The 17,112-nt window shown below is 50.4% G+C and overlaps 1 protein-coding gene across 1 annotated transcript; it reads left to right on the top strand.

The window, feature by feature from the left end:
* The first annotated feature begins 1,716 nt into the window (after positions 1-1,716).
* On the top strand, positions 1,717-17,066 carry CCAR2 (cell cycle and apoptosis regulator 2). The gene is made up of 21 exons (XM_079706770.1): positions 1,717-1,759; positions 2,632-2,727; positions 2,999-3,090; positions 3,530-3,621; positions 3,825-3,939; positions 4,082-4,211; positions 4,396-4,492; positions 9,290-9,409; positions 11,123-11,345; positions 11,432-11,545; positions 11,857-12,020; positions 12,478-12,649; positions 12,738-12,968; positions 13,074-13,292; positions 13,928-14,072; positions 14,196-14,275; positions 14,958-15,104; positions 15,267-15,378; positions 15,469-15,657; positions 15,801-16,006; positions 16,232-17,066. Exons 2-21 carry the CDS (start codon positions 2,670-2,672, stop codon positions 16,274-16,276), a joined length of 2,751 nt encoding a protein of 916 aa, XP_079562896.1. The 5' UTR covers positions 1,717-1,759; positions 2,632-2,669; the 3' UTR covers positions 16,277-17,066.
* Positions 17,067-17,112: the final 46 nt, after the last annotated feature.

The following is a 17,112-nucleotide window of genomic DNA, read 5'->3' on the forward strand; positions in this document are numbered from 1 at the left end:
GACTTCCTGGTGCAGGGATGTAACCCCAGCTGGGGGGAGTGCAGTGAAACCTTCTTCCTCGCCCTCTGCCCTGTTGCTGCTTCTGGGCACTGCCAGGAAAAGCTGTTGACGCTCAGTTTTCTCTCTGAGGCAAGGGCTGAGTCTTTCTCCTCTGAGCAGCCAAGGAACCCTGGGTCCCTGAGAGGCCCCAAGGCGCAGCAGCTCTCGGGCTCCTCCCTGGTTGCCAGAAATCCCTGGGCTTAGGCAATGTGAACTTACTGATTCATCTGGCGTCCATGGAGTGCGTTTGGCGTGGTGATCTGTTGGGGCCCAGCGTGTCGCTGGGGACTGTGGGACTGTCAGTGTTGTGAACTGGCTGAATCCAACCATCTCTCTGGAATCATGCACTCAAAGAGTCAGTCTTCAGGGTGAGGTAACTGCAGAACGATGGACTTGACCTTCACTCCTGAGCGGGCAGTTACTGATCTGGAGTCCTCCCTTCCTCCTCATACTTGCATGGGCAGCCCCAGGACAGAGAAGCATGCTCTCTTGGCTGCCTCTGCATTGAATCTTGCCTGAAGACTGCACCAGGGATGGGAGTCAAGGACAACATGAGGAACAGCAGAGTAATCTTCAAGGTCTATTCTCAGCTGCTTTACTCCTTACTAGCCTTTCCATGTCACAGCTGAAACCAGAGGTCCATACTAGCTTTTAGACCTTGACAAAAATCCCTTAACTATTCTGAGCCATAGCTTCCCACTTAATCTCCCAAATGGTATAATGATGCCTGTCCTACCTACCTCACAGGCTTGTTTTGAGGGTAAAGTGAGATTAAACTGTCTCAAAGCGCTTGGTGAATGTTAAATGAATAGGAAAGGGTGTTGGAGGGAGGCTAGACTGGAGGGTGATGGGTCAGAGGGTAAGAGGGGAACTGGGATTGCTAATGGGGACTAAAATGGCCAGTGATTAGCGGCAAGACTTTGAGCAAGTCATTTCATTGAAGTCGCTCAGGTTTCATAGCTGAGAATTAGGACACTAATTCCTGACCTCCTTATCCCCCAAGGGTTGATGTGAGGACTAAAGGAAATGACTGTGAGAACGAACTCTTTGTAAATGTATACCTAAATATTGTGGAGGTTTATCTTACTACATAGCCTATTAGGTTCCTAGCTCTTTGTTAAATGAGAAAGGGGGAAAGTTTAGTCTCCTGCAGGTACCCAGGAGGTGTGTGTGGAGGGGTGTGCCGTCAACAGAAGGGTAGGGCTAGGGATGGTTGAATCAGACACAGGGATGTCTTCTGGAAATGGCCACTGATCATGCATTCTCCTCCTTCAGTCGGGAGGAGGTCAGCTGGTTCTCCTCCTCCTCCTCCAGTCAGCTGGTTCTCTTGCTGCTGCGGTCTTGGGATCTGCCAGAATGAGGCACAGGTGCTCCCTTATGTTTGGGGCTCCAGCTCCAGCAGTCTTGGGACCAGGAACCAATTCTCCGAAGCCTGCTTTTCTAATGGGACACGTAAGAGAGGACACCACTGAGGCGCGGCTTCCTAACGCGCATCCGATCGGGGAAAGCGCACTTCCGCTCCCCAGTTGGAGCGGGATGGCAGGCCGGGGTGGGGGAAGGGACAGGTCAGTGGAGAGGAGGGAGGGACCATATCCGGGAGAGAGGCAGCTTCCGACCAGTGGTCGCGCTTCCGTAGAGGCGCTTCCGGTGGCGGCAGCAGCAGCGGCTCTGGTGGTTCCGGGTGTCTTTGTCCCCCCGGTGTCGCGGCCCTGGCCCGCAGGTGGGTTGGGGGGCCTTCCGCCGCCCTTCTGCCTCTTCGCCCCTCCCCTGGCCGAGGGGCTGCGAGGGCCGGGCCTCGAAGATGAGCCGGGCGCGGAACGGGCCGAGCCCCCCTTCGGCCTGCAAGTTCCGTCTCCCTGGCAACGGTCTCGGCCCTGGGGGCGGGCGGGAGGAGGAGAAGCTGCGCGCCTTCGTCCTCCCACGGTGGCCTGGCCGCGGCCCGCCCCGGGAGACTCGGCGCCGGCGGCTGCTGAGGCGGGAGCCGAGGGCCGGGGAGTGCGGGAGCAAGAGGGCGGGCGCGCAGCCGGATTCGCGTTCGGCCGTGCCACGGAGCTGTCTTCCCACCCGCCCGTCCGGGGAACAACGGGCCGGGCTTCCGGGGAGAGGGCCCACACCATCTCCTCTCCGGCAGCAGCCTCCTCCATTTTTCCGGGCCTTGCGTGGAGCTCTTTGGCGGATGCATTGAATGAATGAATGTCATCGGGGTTCTTTCCAACCCTCCACTCTCCCCAGCCATCTGAGGGTGGCGTGGCATAGTGAGAGGAGATCTAAGTTGTCGGGAGATCTGGGTGTGAGTCCTAGTTTTGTACCTACCTGGTTATGTGGCCTCGGGCAAGTCTCAGTCCCTCCGAGCTTCAGTTTTCTTTTCGTTGAAAGAGCATAACAGTATCACCCACCGCTAGATTATTGTGAGGGCCGACTGGAACATTGTAATTTCTCCAGTTCCTGCTCCTTTTCATATTCTCACCATCCGTCTCCTCCTTTCATTCTCAGTATCCATCTGTCCATTTTCCTTAAGGTCCTTAGTTCCTTTTTTGGGGTAGATGGAAAATTTCCCTATGAGCTGTTAATTCATTTCTTTTCTGATTGAAGGTTTTCCCCCAAGACTCTGAAAGAGGACAGCATTCCCAATGTCCCAGTTTAAGCGCCAGCGGATCAACCCACTACCTGGGGGACGCAACTTCTCAGGTGATCACCTTTATCTCTACCTGGCCTAGTACTGGGAAGTGTGTGTTTTGGAGTTAGTCTTTCACAGTGTGGCTTTTGGGGTTTCCCTGGTGGAGTGCAATTTGCTGCTGACTTTTCTCAGGAAAAAAACATGACCACAGTAGTTGTCGGCGAGACCCTGTGTGGGACATGCTTGGATCCACTTTGCTCTTTGGGTTTACCGTTTCCTCTAGCTGAATCTAGTGCTTAAGACGGTAGGTGCAGTTTCTGGATCGCTTCTGTGTTCCAATAGGCGCAGCTTCAACATCTCTTCTGGGTCCTCCTCCTGGTTTGCTCACTCCTCCTGTGGCCACAGACCTGTCCCAAAATGCCAGGCACCTTCAGGTAGGTTGGGCATCCTATCTAGTGAGTTTCGGGACTTCCCCAGCATGCATGGTTGCCCGAGGCTTTCAATCTTACATCACAGTGTTCATCCTTCCTGACGCTCCTGTCCTCGGCCAGTCCAGAGGCGACTAGACATCTGGGACTGGGGAGTCCTAGGTTCTGGCTCTAGGGAGATCTCTAGGGTGCTTCTTGGAATTAAAGAACTGGAAATCCTAGAAGAAGCTTATGACCCAAGAATCAGCATGACTCCCCACCCCCAGTAGATTGATTATGTCCACTGTACATATGCTTCCTTTTATATGTATGCTTCCTTCCATGGGAATCTGTGCAGTACTCTGATTGAGCTGGGGGTGGGGCGGGGTGGATGAACATGAGATGCTAATGGCAGAGCATGGACACATGCTCCCTATTCCCTTTAAACTGCACTCTTCTCTTATAGGGTGGAGAGAAGCAGCGGGTCTTCACTGGCATTGTTACCAGTTTGCATGACTACTTTGGGGTGGTGGATGAAGAGGTCTTTTTTCAGCTAAGGTAGGCTTGAGGCTGATCCCCTCTGGAAATGCTTATTGCATTCAGTTCTGTCACCATGCTGGTGGGTCCCCTGTAATGCCATTGCTTTGCTGTTGTCATGCAAGGTGTGGGAAATCTTGATGGCAGGGGCCTCATAGGGACAGTCAGGGTGGCTTGGCCAGGGTTTCTCTCCTGACTGGGTCTCCTGGCTTGTGTGCTGGCAGTGTGGTGAAGGGCCGGCTGCCCCAGCTGGGTGAGAAGGTGCTGGTGAAGGCTGCATACAACCCAGGCCAGGCAGTGCCCTGGAATGCTGTCAAGGTGCAAACGCTCTCCAACCAGGTATTCATCTCTCCTTGGCATGTTTATTGGAAAGGGGTGGGAGGGAACCTTACTTTGATCAAGGGGTTGGGGCTGCATCTTTCCAAGGTAGTGCACAGGTCAGCTATGGGATGCCCTGAATTTCCTGGTTACTGTCCTGCAGCCCCTACTGAAGTCCCCAGCACCTCCCCTTCTACATGTGGCAGCCCTGGGCCAGAAGCAAGGGATTCTGGGAGCCCAGCCCCAGCTGATCTTCCAGCCTCACCGGATTCCCCCACTCTTTCCTCAGAAGCGTGAGTACCAGTGGCATGGATATTGGGGCTGTGGCTTTATGGGGTACTCGGGATGAATGGACTTGTAACTGTTAGGTTGCTGCTCTCAGAATAGATGTGGGTATTTCACGCACTGGAAGAAAGGTACAGGAAAGCTGGGCAAATATTTAGGGGTTTTGAGTCACCAGCCATTTCCTTTCTGCAGCTCTGAGTCTCTTCCAAACATCCCACACACTTCATCTGAGCCACCTGAACAGATTTCCTGCTCGGGGCCCTCATGGCCGATTGGATCCAGGCCGAAGGTAAGAGGATGATCGAGCAAGAAAGGAAAGGTGTTTTATTTTATTTGCCTCTAAGAGAATGTCCCTTTTTTTTTTTTTTTTTTTTTTTGCCACCTGTTGACAATAACATTCTCTTTCTACAGCTAGATCCTAGTCCCTTTACCCTGAAATAGGCTGATACATTGAGACGTATATACAAATATCAGAACTTCATCAGCTGGTTCAGCAAGTAGGGATTTGGTGTAATTCATTTTTCAAAGTATCACATTGAATTTTTTTAATATATAATTTTCCTTTTTATTTCTCGTGCATAAGATTGAGACACCAAGAATCAAAACTATCAAGAAAATAGTAATTGTCCAAAAAAAGTAACTTTGTAGTGTATTTTTTAAATTGAAGCATAGTTTACAATATTATACCAGTAGATTGGATATTTTTATATATTACGAGGTGATCACCACAAGAGCTAGTTACCATCTGTCACCATACAGTTATTACTATGTTATTGAGTATGTTCTCTGTGCTGTATCCCCATGACTTGCTTTATAACTGGAAGTTTGTACCTCTTAATACCTTTTCACCTATTTTGCCCATTCCCCCCGACCTCCTCCCCTCTAGTGACCACCAGTATGTTCTCTATACCTGTGAGTCTGTTTCTGTTTTTTTATGTTTGTGTGTTTGTTTTGTCTTTTAGTTTCCTCCAGTGCATAATTTAATTCTTAGTATAGAATGTGTTTCTTTAATTACCCTGTACAGTTAGTTCAGTGGTGTGATAGACTGTGTGTGTTGCACTCTGCCCAGAAATCCAGGTCTGTGCCGTGGACATGCAGACATGGCCTTGTGTGGAGCAGGCGTGGTGGATTTGGGCCTTTGGGGCGTCCCAGGCCATCCTGTATCATCTGTGAGCGTTGGGGGCCGCCAGGAGGAGCACGCTGCCCGTTCTCTCTGCCTCACGTGTTCCTTATCCTGCCTCACTCTCTCCCTAAAAGCTTTTGTTTATATCCCTAGGGCTTACGCTCTAGACTAGTTTGCTTTTAAAGACTTTTTCTAGTTCTGTCCGTCTTCATTTTAATTTTTTATTATGAAAATTTCAAGTATAAGCATAGTAAGTAAAAAAGGATGATGAACCTTCATATACCCATCACCCAGCTTAAACAAGTATCCGTATCTGCCATTCTTTTTCATCGACTCCCTGCCTTGTACTTGATTTTTTTTTTTTAAGGTAGAATTTATTTAGGTTGATGTGCACAAATCTTAGATGGACAGTTTTGACAAATGGAAAATCCTGTGTGACTCTCACCCCTATTAAGATATAGAACATTTCCATCACTCTAGAAAGTGTTCTCATGTTCTAGTTCTCTTCTGAAATAAGAACTGTTCTGAGAAGGAAACAGCCCCCTATTCCCAGAGGCCAGTAGATTATTACATGGTAAGGGCTGAGAATGCAGTCCACTGAGAACATGTAAAAGGAGCATGGAGTTCCTCAGAGAAACAGTTCAGGCAAAGTGATGTAGCTAGTCTCTGTGCTGAAGCTACTGTTTGTTCCCTCGGGATAGGTCACGTGAACACTAAGGAGGCGGGAAAGCTTTGATTGTGTGGGATTGTTTTCCACAGTGTCTCTGCTTGCAACACTCTTTCATTCTCAAGTTACTGGTATACGTTTTGCATACACCCATCTTCTTGGTCTTCAGAATTTCCAAGGACTTTCCACCTCTCATTCTGTGAGTTTATTAAATGCTTCATTCAAAATCACAGCAGGTGCCCTCAGGGATAATGTAGCCTGGGTGAAAATCAGTGGCTGCTATTGACTTTCTGCTTTAGGTTCACTTCCAGCCTTTCTATATAGCCAGTTGCATTTGATTGTCCTGGACATGCCAAGCCCCGTGCAAGACCTATGTTCTGTTACTTTGGCCATAATGCTTCAGTGTCATGGCTTCTCGAGAAAGGAGACATGACCATTGGGAGGGAGATATTATCGTCAGTCAGTAGAGAGAATTTGCAGTCATTCTGCAAAGGGGGCAGTAGGAATGAGGTCACCCTGAGGGGGAACAACAATTTATAATGGAGTCACCCATGTTAGCGTCTGACTGGAAACCAGGTTTTACTTTGAACTTCAGGTTTTGGGAGGCAGGAAACAGCGTCTCCTTTGGATTGCTAATGCTGAACTACTGCGGTTTTTGACCAGGGCTATCCAGCTGGATATACCATCTCAGTATCCTGCTGAGGTTACGGAGATGGCTTCCACTGGTCATGCCTTATAACCTGTTCCTGGCAATTCACAATAAGGGGAGAAAACTGCTCGTCGAGTTTAGAGGATTCAGTGGAACATCCACTTTAACTTGAGGTTGACAGCATTTGCTGAAGAGTTCACTTCAGTCATGGGTGAGCTGAAGAGGGTTGTCAAAATGACTCTGGACAGTTCTTCTGTTAGAGACACAGAGGCACTGACATCCCACAAGGGCAAGATCAGAAGGCAGCTTTTGGAGGGAGATGCTATGAACAAGGAAATTACCCAGGCAGGAATATGAGAAAAGAAGAAAAACTTCGTGTTAAATATAATCAGGTTTGTTACTCAGGGGTGTAATGACTAGGGAAACAACCCAGGCAGGTCTAAAGGGAGAGCGTAGACACCTTCTGGTAAATACAATCAACTCAGCATTACCTCAGCACGAAGAATTGACAATTGATTTTATTTCCCTTGTGAGACATGGGGTTTTTTCCCCTTATCAGTATGGCATTTTATGGTGGTCTAAAGGTTTTTTCTCTTCTATTATTTTTTTTATTGCCCCCATAACATAGTGATACTATACTAAGTGATTTATTACAAAAATGTATAAAGTAGTACATGCTATTATATAAAGTTAAAAATACTATAAAAATATATCATTCCCTCTTTCCCTTTAAAGGTAGCCATTTAAAAACTTTTAAAGTATAGTTGATTTACAATATTGTATTAGTTCCAGGTGTACAACATAGCAGTTGTACTCCATTTAAAGTTATAAAATGTTGGCTATATTCCCTGTGCTGTGCATTACGCCTTTGTATCTTATTTATTTTGTACCTAGTAGTTTGTACCTCTTAATCTCTTACCCTTATCTTCCCCCCATCCCCAAGGTAGCCATTCTTAAAGACCTTTAGAAAATAATTTTGAAAAGCAAATTTACTTTCTGCCACTTTTTCCCCCCCGTGTTCTTTTCTAGTCTTTATCTATATATATATACATACTTTTTATAATTTAAATCTTTGAGTTCAGATTTTTTTATACGTTGTTATCGAACATCTGTTCCATATTGCACTGTAATCCTCATAATTGTTTTCATGGCTGTATGATTACTGTACTTATTTACTATGAAAATTCAGGATTGCTAGATACACATGTGGTTTTTTTTTTTTATATAAATTTATTTATTTATTTTATTTTTGGCTGTGCTGGGTCTTCGTTGCTGCGTGCGAGCTTTCTCTAGTTGCGGCAAGCGGGGGCTACTCCTCATTGCGGTGCGCGGACTTTTCATTGCGGTGGCTTCTCTTGTTGCAGAGCACGGGCTCTAGGCACAGGGGCTTCAGTAGTCGTGGCACGCGGGCTCTAGAGCGCAGGCTCAGTAGTTGTGGCAGACGGGCTTAATTGCTCCGCGGCATGTGGGATCTTCCCGGACCAGGGCTCGAAGCCGTGTCCCCTGTATTGGCAGGAGGATTCTTAACCACGGCGCCACCAGGGAAGTCCCACACGTGGTTTTCTTACTTGGCTTGAATTTTTTCTACTATATATATAACCTCTTTTCTTCTTCTGAATTAACTTCCTTGGGATACATTTTTTTTTTTTTTTTTTTTTTTTTTTTTTTTTTTTTTTTTTTTTGTGGTACGCGGGCCTCTCACTGTTGTGGCCTCTCCCGTTGCGGAGCACAGGCTCCGGATGCGCAGGCTCAGCAGCCATGGCTCACGGGCCCAGCCGCTCCGCGGCATATGGGATCCTCCCAGACCGGGGCACGAACCCGTATCCCCTGCATCGGCAGGCGGACTCTCAACCACTGCGCCACCAGGGAGGCCCGAGATACATTTTTAAGAGTGAAATTACTGGATCAAAGGGTTTCAGTATTTTTATGACTCTAATGTGTAGTGTTAAGGGTTTTTACCAGAACTGTCTCTTTTTTTTTTTTTTTTTTTTTTTTTTTTGCGGTACGCGGGCCTCTCACTGTTGTGGCCTCTCCCATTGCGGAGCACAGGCTCCGGACGCGCAGGCTCAGCGGCCATGGCTCACGGGCCCAGCCGCTTCGCGGCATGTGGGATCCTCCCAGACCAGGGCAGGAACCCGCGTCCCTTGCATCGGCAGGCGGACTCTCAACCACTGCGCCACCAGGGAAGCCCCAGAACTGTCTCTTTTAATGAAACTTGACAGAACCCGTAGCATGGTGCCATATGTATATATATCTCGGTAAAAAAAAATAATCAGTTAAATTCTTTTTCTCATTTCAAAAAAATTATATTAAATATAAGAAAATTATTCATCACCTTTATCTGTCAGAGGTATCCACCATTAATATTTTATTTCTTTTTAAAGCTTTTTGGGCACATTTGAGGCACTACTGTATATATAGTGTTCCATATAATTCTTTTTGTTTAACATGAATGGTTTTGTGTTATTAAAAGCATTTAAATATCCATCTTAATGTCTTTTATAACACTCTTATATGACCGTTAGCATGGCTTCTTTATCTTTAAAGTTGGGGATTCAGATTGTTTCCAGTTCTTTTTAGGCCAGTATGTACTGAATCCGTATGTAACAGTGTGGTCTCTTCCTTCTGGTAATGGATCAACCTCCAGCGATGACTATGACTCCAAGAAACGCAAACAGCGCGCTGGTGGAGAGCCTTGGGGTGCTAAGAAACCAAGGCATGACCTGCCTCCTTACCGAGTCCATCTCACTCCCTACACTGTGGACAGGTGAGTGGCGAGGCTGGGGTGGGGGCTGAGACTTGTAGCTGGTAACAGTTTCTCGTGTAAGCGAGATATAGCCTGGGAGTAAGAGTGTGTGTGTGTGTGCGTGCGCGTGTGTGTGTGTGCGCACGCATGCGTGTGTGTGCGCGCTCATGACCTTTTTGTTTCATTTTTGTTTTTTATTGTGACAGATTTTTTACTTCAAAATCTCAAGTTCTGACCAGCATAGCACCACTGACATAGGTACCCCTGATAGAACTTTATGATTTGATCACCAGAAATTGTTATGCCAGGCTATCATTAAGGCTTATCAATCAAAATCCAGGTGCCCAGTACCAGTTGTAAGTCAGGTAGAAACTGTGGGTCATAGGAACCCTGGGACTGGTTTCCCAGGGAAGCTCTAAATTAGTTTTTAAGTGCTGCAGCATGTATGAGGTCGCTGGCCCACAAGCTTACTTCTCACACGTAGAAACTGATGGACTGAGAGGTAGACGAGCAATTCCAGATTCCATCTAGCAGGGGAGATGCAGGGCTGCAGCTGCTGTGTTAGAGATAAGGCCCCAAAACCAAGTCCACCTACGTCCGAGCTGAGGTGAGGGCAGCCTCCTGGCACCTCCTCCTCAAGGTGGCAGGGAAGGAGGGCTGCCACTGCTCTTCCCTTGTCACCGCTTCCTCTCCCCAGGCCCAGGCAGGGCCTCTTATTCTCCACGCTGACCCACCTGCCTCCCAAGGTTAATCTGATGAGATACTGGTCCCCACATCATCACCACTGGAGGGGTGAATATAGAGCCTCCTCATGTGGTCAGAACATGACTGCTAACAATTAGCCACACACACACAGCTGTGGTTTTTTTCCTAAAACACAACTGGAAACCTATTGTACATACTGTTCAGCACTTTGCTTTTTCACTTGTCTTGGAATTTATTCTACGTTAAAGTTTATTAGACTGATCTCATTCTTTTCAGCAACTGCACAGCATTCTACTAAATGGATGGACCAGAATTTATTTAACCAGTTCTCCATTTTTAGTCTTTAATTATCCTAAACATTGTTGTAATAATAAACACCCTTCTCTATACATCTGCGTGGACAGGTGCAAGCATTTCAATTCCTAGAAAGGGAGTAGCTGGCTCACAGGTCTGTCAGCCTTGACAGATATTGCCAGGCCTCTCACAGAGGCGGTATCGGTTTACGTTCTCACACGAGGTGTGAGGTTCTTGCACCCCCAGCCTTTGCCAACACTGTGTTATCCAGCTTTGTGATCTTTGTCAGTCTGATAGGTGAAAAGTGATACCCTGATTTGAGTTTAATTATGAGTGAGATTGAGCATGTTTTCATGAGCTTCTAAGTCTCATTTCTTTTTCTGAGTTATCTGTTGCTGTCAGTTTTTCCAGTTTTCTCTTAGACTTGTGAACTTTGTTAGTGACTTGTGGGTTCCTTTTATATAAGACAGTGACCCTTTTCTCTGTCACATATTGCAGATGTCTTTTTTTTTTTCCTTCCCCAGACTGACTTTATTTTGCCACTAGAGGTTGTAACATTTTAGTGGTCAAGTCTGATCCATTTTTATCTTTTCAGAAGTGTCTTACTTAGAAAGCTCTTCTTTTCTCAGATTATAAAATAATCTGCTCCCTTTTTCTTTCAAGTCTTTTATGGTTCTAGTTTTAAAAATAATTTAGTCTTTGCTCAATCTGAAATTCCCTGCTTTCTTCCCATAGCTCCACCTGTGACTTCTTAGAACTCCAGCGCCGTTACCGCACCCTGCTGGTTCCCTCAGATTTTCTGGCTGTGCATCTGAGCTGGCTGTCGGCCTTCCCTCTGAGCCAGCCCTTTTCCCTCCATCATCCAAGCCGCATCCAGGCATCTTCTGAGAAGTTGCCAGCTCCAGACGCTGGTGCTGAGCCCACGCCCACAGACAGTGACCCTGCTTACAGTTCCAAGGTGAGTTGGCTGGGCTCCTGCCTCTTTGTCCTGTTGCTGGAGGCTGAGAAAGCTCTCGAGTGTCCCCTTTGTGCCGTCCCTACCAGGTACTGCTGCTCTCTTCCCCGGGGTTGGAGGAATTGTATCGTTGTTGCATGCTCTTCGTGGATGACATGGCTGAGCCAAGGGAGACGCCAGAACATCCTCTGAAGCAAATTAAAGTAAGAGCTGGAGCCCAGGAGGCAAGACTCACTCATTGATGATGTTCAGTTCCTGTCAGCTCAGCTCCTGCTCAGGAACTCATAGAAACGGGGTTTCGGGGCTGAGATACCAGTCGTTTTACCAGGAGGACAGCATGGCTGAGAGATGTTCTTTCTTATCAGAATTATGTGGGGTTCACATTCATGGGTAGAGATACCCCTCCCGCCCCCAGTGTGGCGGACCCTTTGTTCCCCACTGGTGGCAGGTTGCCTCCCTGTGGGAGACCCACGTGATTGGTTTTTCATTTCTTACCCCTGGTCTCTTTCTGCAGTTTTTGCTGGGCCAGAAAGAAGAGGAGGTAGTGTTGGTGGGGGGCGAGTGGTCTCCTTCTCTGGACGGCCTCGACCCCAAGGGCGACCCGCAGGTGCTCGTCCGCACTGCCATCCGCTGCGCGCAAGCCCAGACTGGCATCGACTTGAGTGCCTGCACCAAGTGGTGAGTGGCTGCCTGACCTGTTGTCTGTGGCTGCCCAGTGAGCTGGCGAGACCCTGTAGGGAGCCAGGCTTCTGCTGGGCCTTTCTGACCTGTTAGTTCCCGTCTGTTCCCTAGTCCCTGCTGACCACACACCCCCTCCAGCCCTCGCAGTGGTCGTGAGCATGGTGAGGGGTGTGTAAGTGTGTTGAAGGCCAGCTGACCCTCCAAGGCTCGTCAGATGTGGCCCCACAGCCACATTCCGTGCTCCTTCTTGTTGCCATGGCACCTCGGATAGTAATTGTCTGCTCACTTGTTTCTCCCCACTGACTAACCGTTTCTTGAGGACTTGGTCTATATCTTTTCTTTCTGTACTGTCAGAGCTTGGCACACAGTATGTGTTCATTAAATGCTGATTGGAAACTGAAGCCCTCATGAATGTCATGGGTCAGTACTGCGTTTTTCCTTTTGCTGTGAGCAGGTGGCGCTTTGCTGAGTTTCAGTACCTGCAGCTGGGACCCCCGAGGCGGCTCCAGACCGTGGTGGTGTACCTGCCGGACATCTGGACCATCATGCCTACTTTGGAAGAGTGGGAGGCCCTGTGCCAGCAGAAAGCTGCAGAGGCAGCTCCCCCGCCCCAGGAGGTGCCAGTGGTGAGGCCGAGCCTTACGAACACGTGGGGAAATTAGGGGCCCTAACCCCTGGACCCAGATGGTCATAGCTCTTGACTTTTCGTCACAGGAAACAGAGCCTACAGAACAGGCAGCTGATGCATCAGAGCAGGCAGCAGACACCTCTAAACAGAATGCAGAGAATCCAGAGGTCACTGCACAGCAGGAAATGGACACCGATCTCCCAGAGGCCCCTCCACCCCCTCTAGAACCTGCTGTCATGGCACGCCCCAGCTGTGTAAATCTGTCCATCCATAGTATCGTGGAGGACCGGAGGCCAAAAGAAAGGATCTCTTTTGAGGTAGGTGTAGGAGTCTGGGGGCTGTGGGGCAGGGCGTATAGGATGGCGGGGTTTGGAACACCCCATTTTTTGATGCCCGTGACCCCTTGTTGCCTCTTCCACCAGGTGATGGTGTTGGCTGAGCTGTTTCTGGAGATGCTGCAGAGGGATTTTGGCTATAGGATTTATAAGATGCTGCTGAGCCTTCCTGAAAAGGTCGTGGCCGCACCTGAACCTGAGAAGGAGGAGGCGGCCAAGGAGGAAGAAGCGGTCAAGGAGGAGGCCAAGGAGTCCAAGGATGAGGTACAGAGTGAGGGCACAGCTGCCGAGTCAGATGCCCCGCCGGTGAGTACCTCTGCCCCCGTGCACGGGCACTGGGGCTGCACATGGTAATGCTTTACAGAACTGGGGCGCTGTCTGGCACCAGCGCTGCTCGGAGTGCCTTAGGGGTCTCCTCTCATCACCCCTCGCTCGCTGCGCGCATGCTCTGTGACCCTGGTGTGACTCAGGTGCGGGGCGCTTAACTCTCCCACGTGGCCACGCAGCCCGGAGGTGGTTGGTGTACCTGGGAGAAGGGAGGCGGGCCTGGAGCAGCGAAGGGAGGCGTGGTTGACACGGCAGCACGGAAGTCCCCATTAATAGGAATGCTTTGACGGTACAGGTGTTCTGATCACCTGACGGTTAACTAGAACTGCATTTTCTTGAACATTTCTAAAGCACGTGGGTCTTCTTGCCTAAATGCTGTCAAGTAAACACATTTCTTACGGGACTGAGATTGACTCTTGAGGAAAGTCCCAGGTGTCTGGAGCTCGCCCCGGTCTGCTCTGTGACCCCCATGTAACGAAGTATGTTAAATGAGACGTTGCGTATGCGCCTTCGGCGCGGTGCCTGAGCACGGCTGACGCACAGATGTTAACCGTTGTTATTGTTGGTTAGTCACAGGGGCAGTTCCTCTCATCATCTTGGTCTGCTTCTCCTAGAAGGAAGACGGGCTTTTGCCCAAACCCCCATCTTCTGGGGGAGAGGAAGAAGAGAAACCCCGGGGCGAGGTGTCCGAGGACCTCTGCGAGATGGCCCTGGACCCCGAACTGCTGCTGCTGAGGGACGATGGGGAGGAGGAGTTCGGTATGTCTGGCGCCTGCCCCGGGTGGCGGCGTCCTCGCTGGCTCTGTGGCTCCCGTCCTGGCTGTGTGCGGAGCCAGTCCGGGCCTGTGTGCTCCCAGCTCCAAGTTCACCTTTCTGTAGCAGGAGCCAAGCTGGAGGATTCCGAGGTCCGGTCGGTTGCCTCGAATCAGTCAGAGATGGAGTTCTCATCCCTTCAGGACATGGTGAGACCTCTGTGCCTCTCCGGCTCTCAGTGACAGGGAAGCTTAGCAAGGCCTCTGACTCACTCCTGGGAAAGGGGTGCTTTTCCTGAATGACCTCTGGCATCTTCTGATTGACGAAAGACGAAAGGTGGTTCTTGGCTTACGGGATGGCATGCTCGTAGGATCCAGGAGAGCACTTCGGTATCTCCGTCAGGGCGGATCTGAGCGAGCTGTCTGACCTGGGAGCACCCAAGGTTCCTCTGTGTGTGACAGCCCCTGGGGCGAAAATGCCCCAAAGAGGCCTTTGGTTACAGGCCAAGGGACTTGCCTGGCCCAGGGTCAGGTCTCTAACTAACTGGAAGGGTGTGAGTGAGTGTGTCAGCCAAGCTGCTTGATTTTTTTTTTTTTTTTTAACTTTTCTTTTTATGTTGGAGTATAGCCAATTATCAATGTTGTGGTAGTTTCAGGTGCACAGCAAAGGGACTCAGCCATTCATGTACATGTATCCATGCTCCCCCAAACTCCCCTCCCATCCAGGCTGCCACATAACATTGAGCAGAATTCCCTGTGCTATATACAGTAGGTCCTTGTTGGTCATCCATTTTAAATATCAAGCGGCTTGATTTTATAAGGGCTTCGTCCTGGGTGATTTAGCATCAAGGGACCTGTTTGTAAATCCTGTTCTTCCTTGTTTCTCTTTTAGCCCAAGGAGCTGGACCCCTCTCCTGTGCTCCCTCTGGACTGTCTTCTTGCTTTTGTCTTCTTTGATGCCAACTGGTGTGGCTACTTGCATCGGCGAGACTTGGAGAGGATCCTGCTTACCCTTGGGCTCCGGCTCAGCGCAGAGCAGGTGCTTTCTCATGCCCCGCCCTAGGCCTCTCTGAGATGCCTCGCCCGACATCCTCGTGTGCATGCGCGGCTCGGGATGCTGTGGTTCTAGGTTCTTGCACGCCATTGTGGGGGGACTTGCACCTTCTCATCCGTGGGCATCTTGGGTGTGTGCTTCCTACAGGCCAAACAGCTGGTCAGCAGGGTGGTGGCCCAGAACATCTGCCAGTATCGGAGCCTTCAGTACAGCCGCCCGGAGGGCCCGGACGGGGGGCTCTCTGAGGAGGTGCTCTTCGGTGCGTACTGTGCTCTGCGGCCTTCTGGGGACGGCGGAGCAGGCTGCTTTCTCCCGGGACCGTCCCTGAGTCTTTTCACGGCCCTTCTAGGAAACCTGGACCTGCTACCTCCTCCTGGGAAGAGTGCCAAGCCGGGCGCCGCCCCTGTGGAGCACAAGGGCCTGGTGTCCCACAACGGCAGCCTCATCAACGTGGGGAACCTGCTGCAGCGTGCGGAGCAGCAGGACAGCGGGCGGCTCTACCTGGAGAACAAGATTCACACACTGGAGCTGAAGCTGGGTGAGTGGCTGGCCGCGCGGGGACCTGTCACGGCCGGGCGCAGACGCGAGGAGCCGAGCGGGAGGCCCGCCCCTCAGCCTCCAGGCCTCTGGCCCTACACTCCCCTCCTTAGCTTGGCAGTCTTTCCTGTCTTCCCCCGCCAGAGGAGAGCCATAACCGCTTCTCAGCCACTGAAGTGACGAATAAGACGCTGGCCGCAGAAATGCAGGAGCTGAGAACCCGGCTGGCTGAGGCTGAGGATACGGCCCGGACGGCGGAGCGACAGAAGCACCAGCTTCAGCGGCTGCTACAGGAGTTCCGAAGGCGCCTGACCCCCCTGCAGCTTGAGGTGCAGCGGATGGTTGAAAAGGTGAGCCTCCTGGGAGAGCCGGCCGCCGGGCGGGGAGGCTGGGTCAGGGCAGCCGGCACGGGGCCGGGCCCAGGTTCGCCTCGCCTCCGCCTCCTTCCTAGTTTCTTACGGAATCGATCAGTCAGCAGCTGGCACGCTGGAGTCTCCCAGGAGGAAGTGCTCAGTAGTCCTCGGATCTCGGCCCTTCCTCTGAGTCCTGATTCTCGTGACATCTGTTTCAAACAGGCAGACAGCTGGGTAGAGAAGGAGGAGCCAGCACCTAGCAACTGAGGGGCCTGGTGCAGGAGCTGCCATCCTGTGAGGTCAGCGATGGAGCCTGCTGAAGTTAGAGCCCTTTTGGTTCTAGAAGGAAGCTGGAGCAGGACCTGGGAGCCATAGGCAGGGGTGACTGACCCCTGCGCTCGGCCTCTGTAGAGGAGCTCAGGCCGTCAGGGTGGGGTCTGTCTGTGCCGTGTGGGACGGGTGAGTGAGGAAGCCGGTTCCACTTGCAACTAAATCCAACATCTTCTGCACCCCTCGAATGTCATTTTGCCCTCTACCTTGGGATTCCTCCTGGGGCCCTTTCGTCTTGTGCTTTCTCCTGTCCTCTTCCGGTTTAGAATAAGACAGGGGAGGAAAAGGCTTTTTGAGTCTGTCATAAGGTCTGATGCCAATAAACTGAAGAAACAGACGCGGAAGCTGGCTGGGGGTAAGAGCCCCTTCCTCCGGATGGCACAAATCCTGCCAGGTTTCAGGAGCAGGTTCTGGGGGGAAGGGTCTCCCGCGGCCATTGCAGGAACAGAGTCAGTCAGTGCTAGCGAGCGTGTAGCGGTGGGCAGTGTTCGGCAGTGAACACTGTTCCAGCCACCCCAGACTTGCCAGAAGAAACCAGCACCTCTTTTCCCTGGCTCCCCGTGTTCAGAATGTGGTATTGGCTCTGGCCCAGCCTTTTCCCTGTTCCCCATAAGTCTCGCCTCTTTCCATAATCCGTGGTTTCAGTTTGACTTTGTATATAAAGTGTTCTGTTTTGGTTTTTTTTTTTTGGCTTTTTGTTTTTTAAATAAACCAAAGTCAAAACAAAGTGTCCTCGTAACTCTCCCCTCGCTCCTCTTCTGGGTCTGCCTGTG

Source organism: Hyperoodon ampullatus, assembly GCF_949752795.1.
Source record: "Hyperoodon ampullatus genome assembly, chromosome: 6".
Classification (NCBI taxonomy): domain Eukaryota; kingdom Metazoa; phylum Chordata; class Mammalia; order Artiodactyla; family Ziphiidae; genus Hyperoodon; species Hyperoodon ampullatus.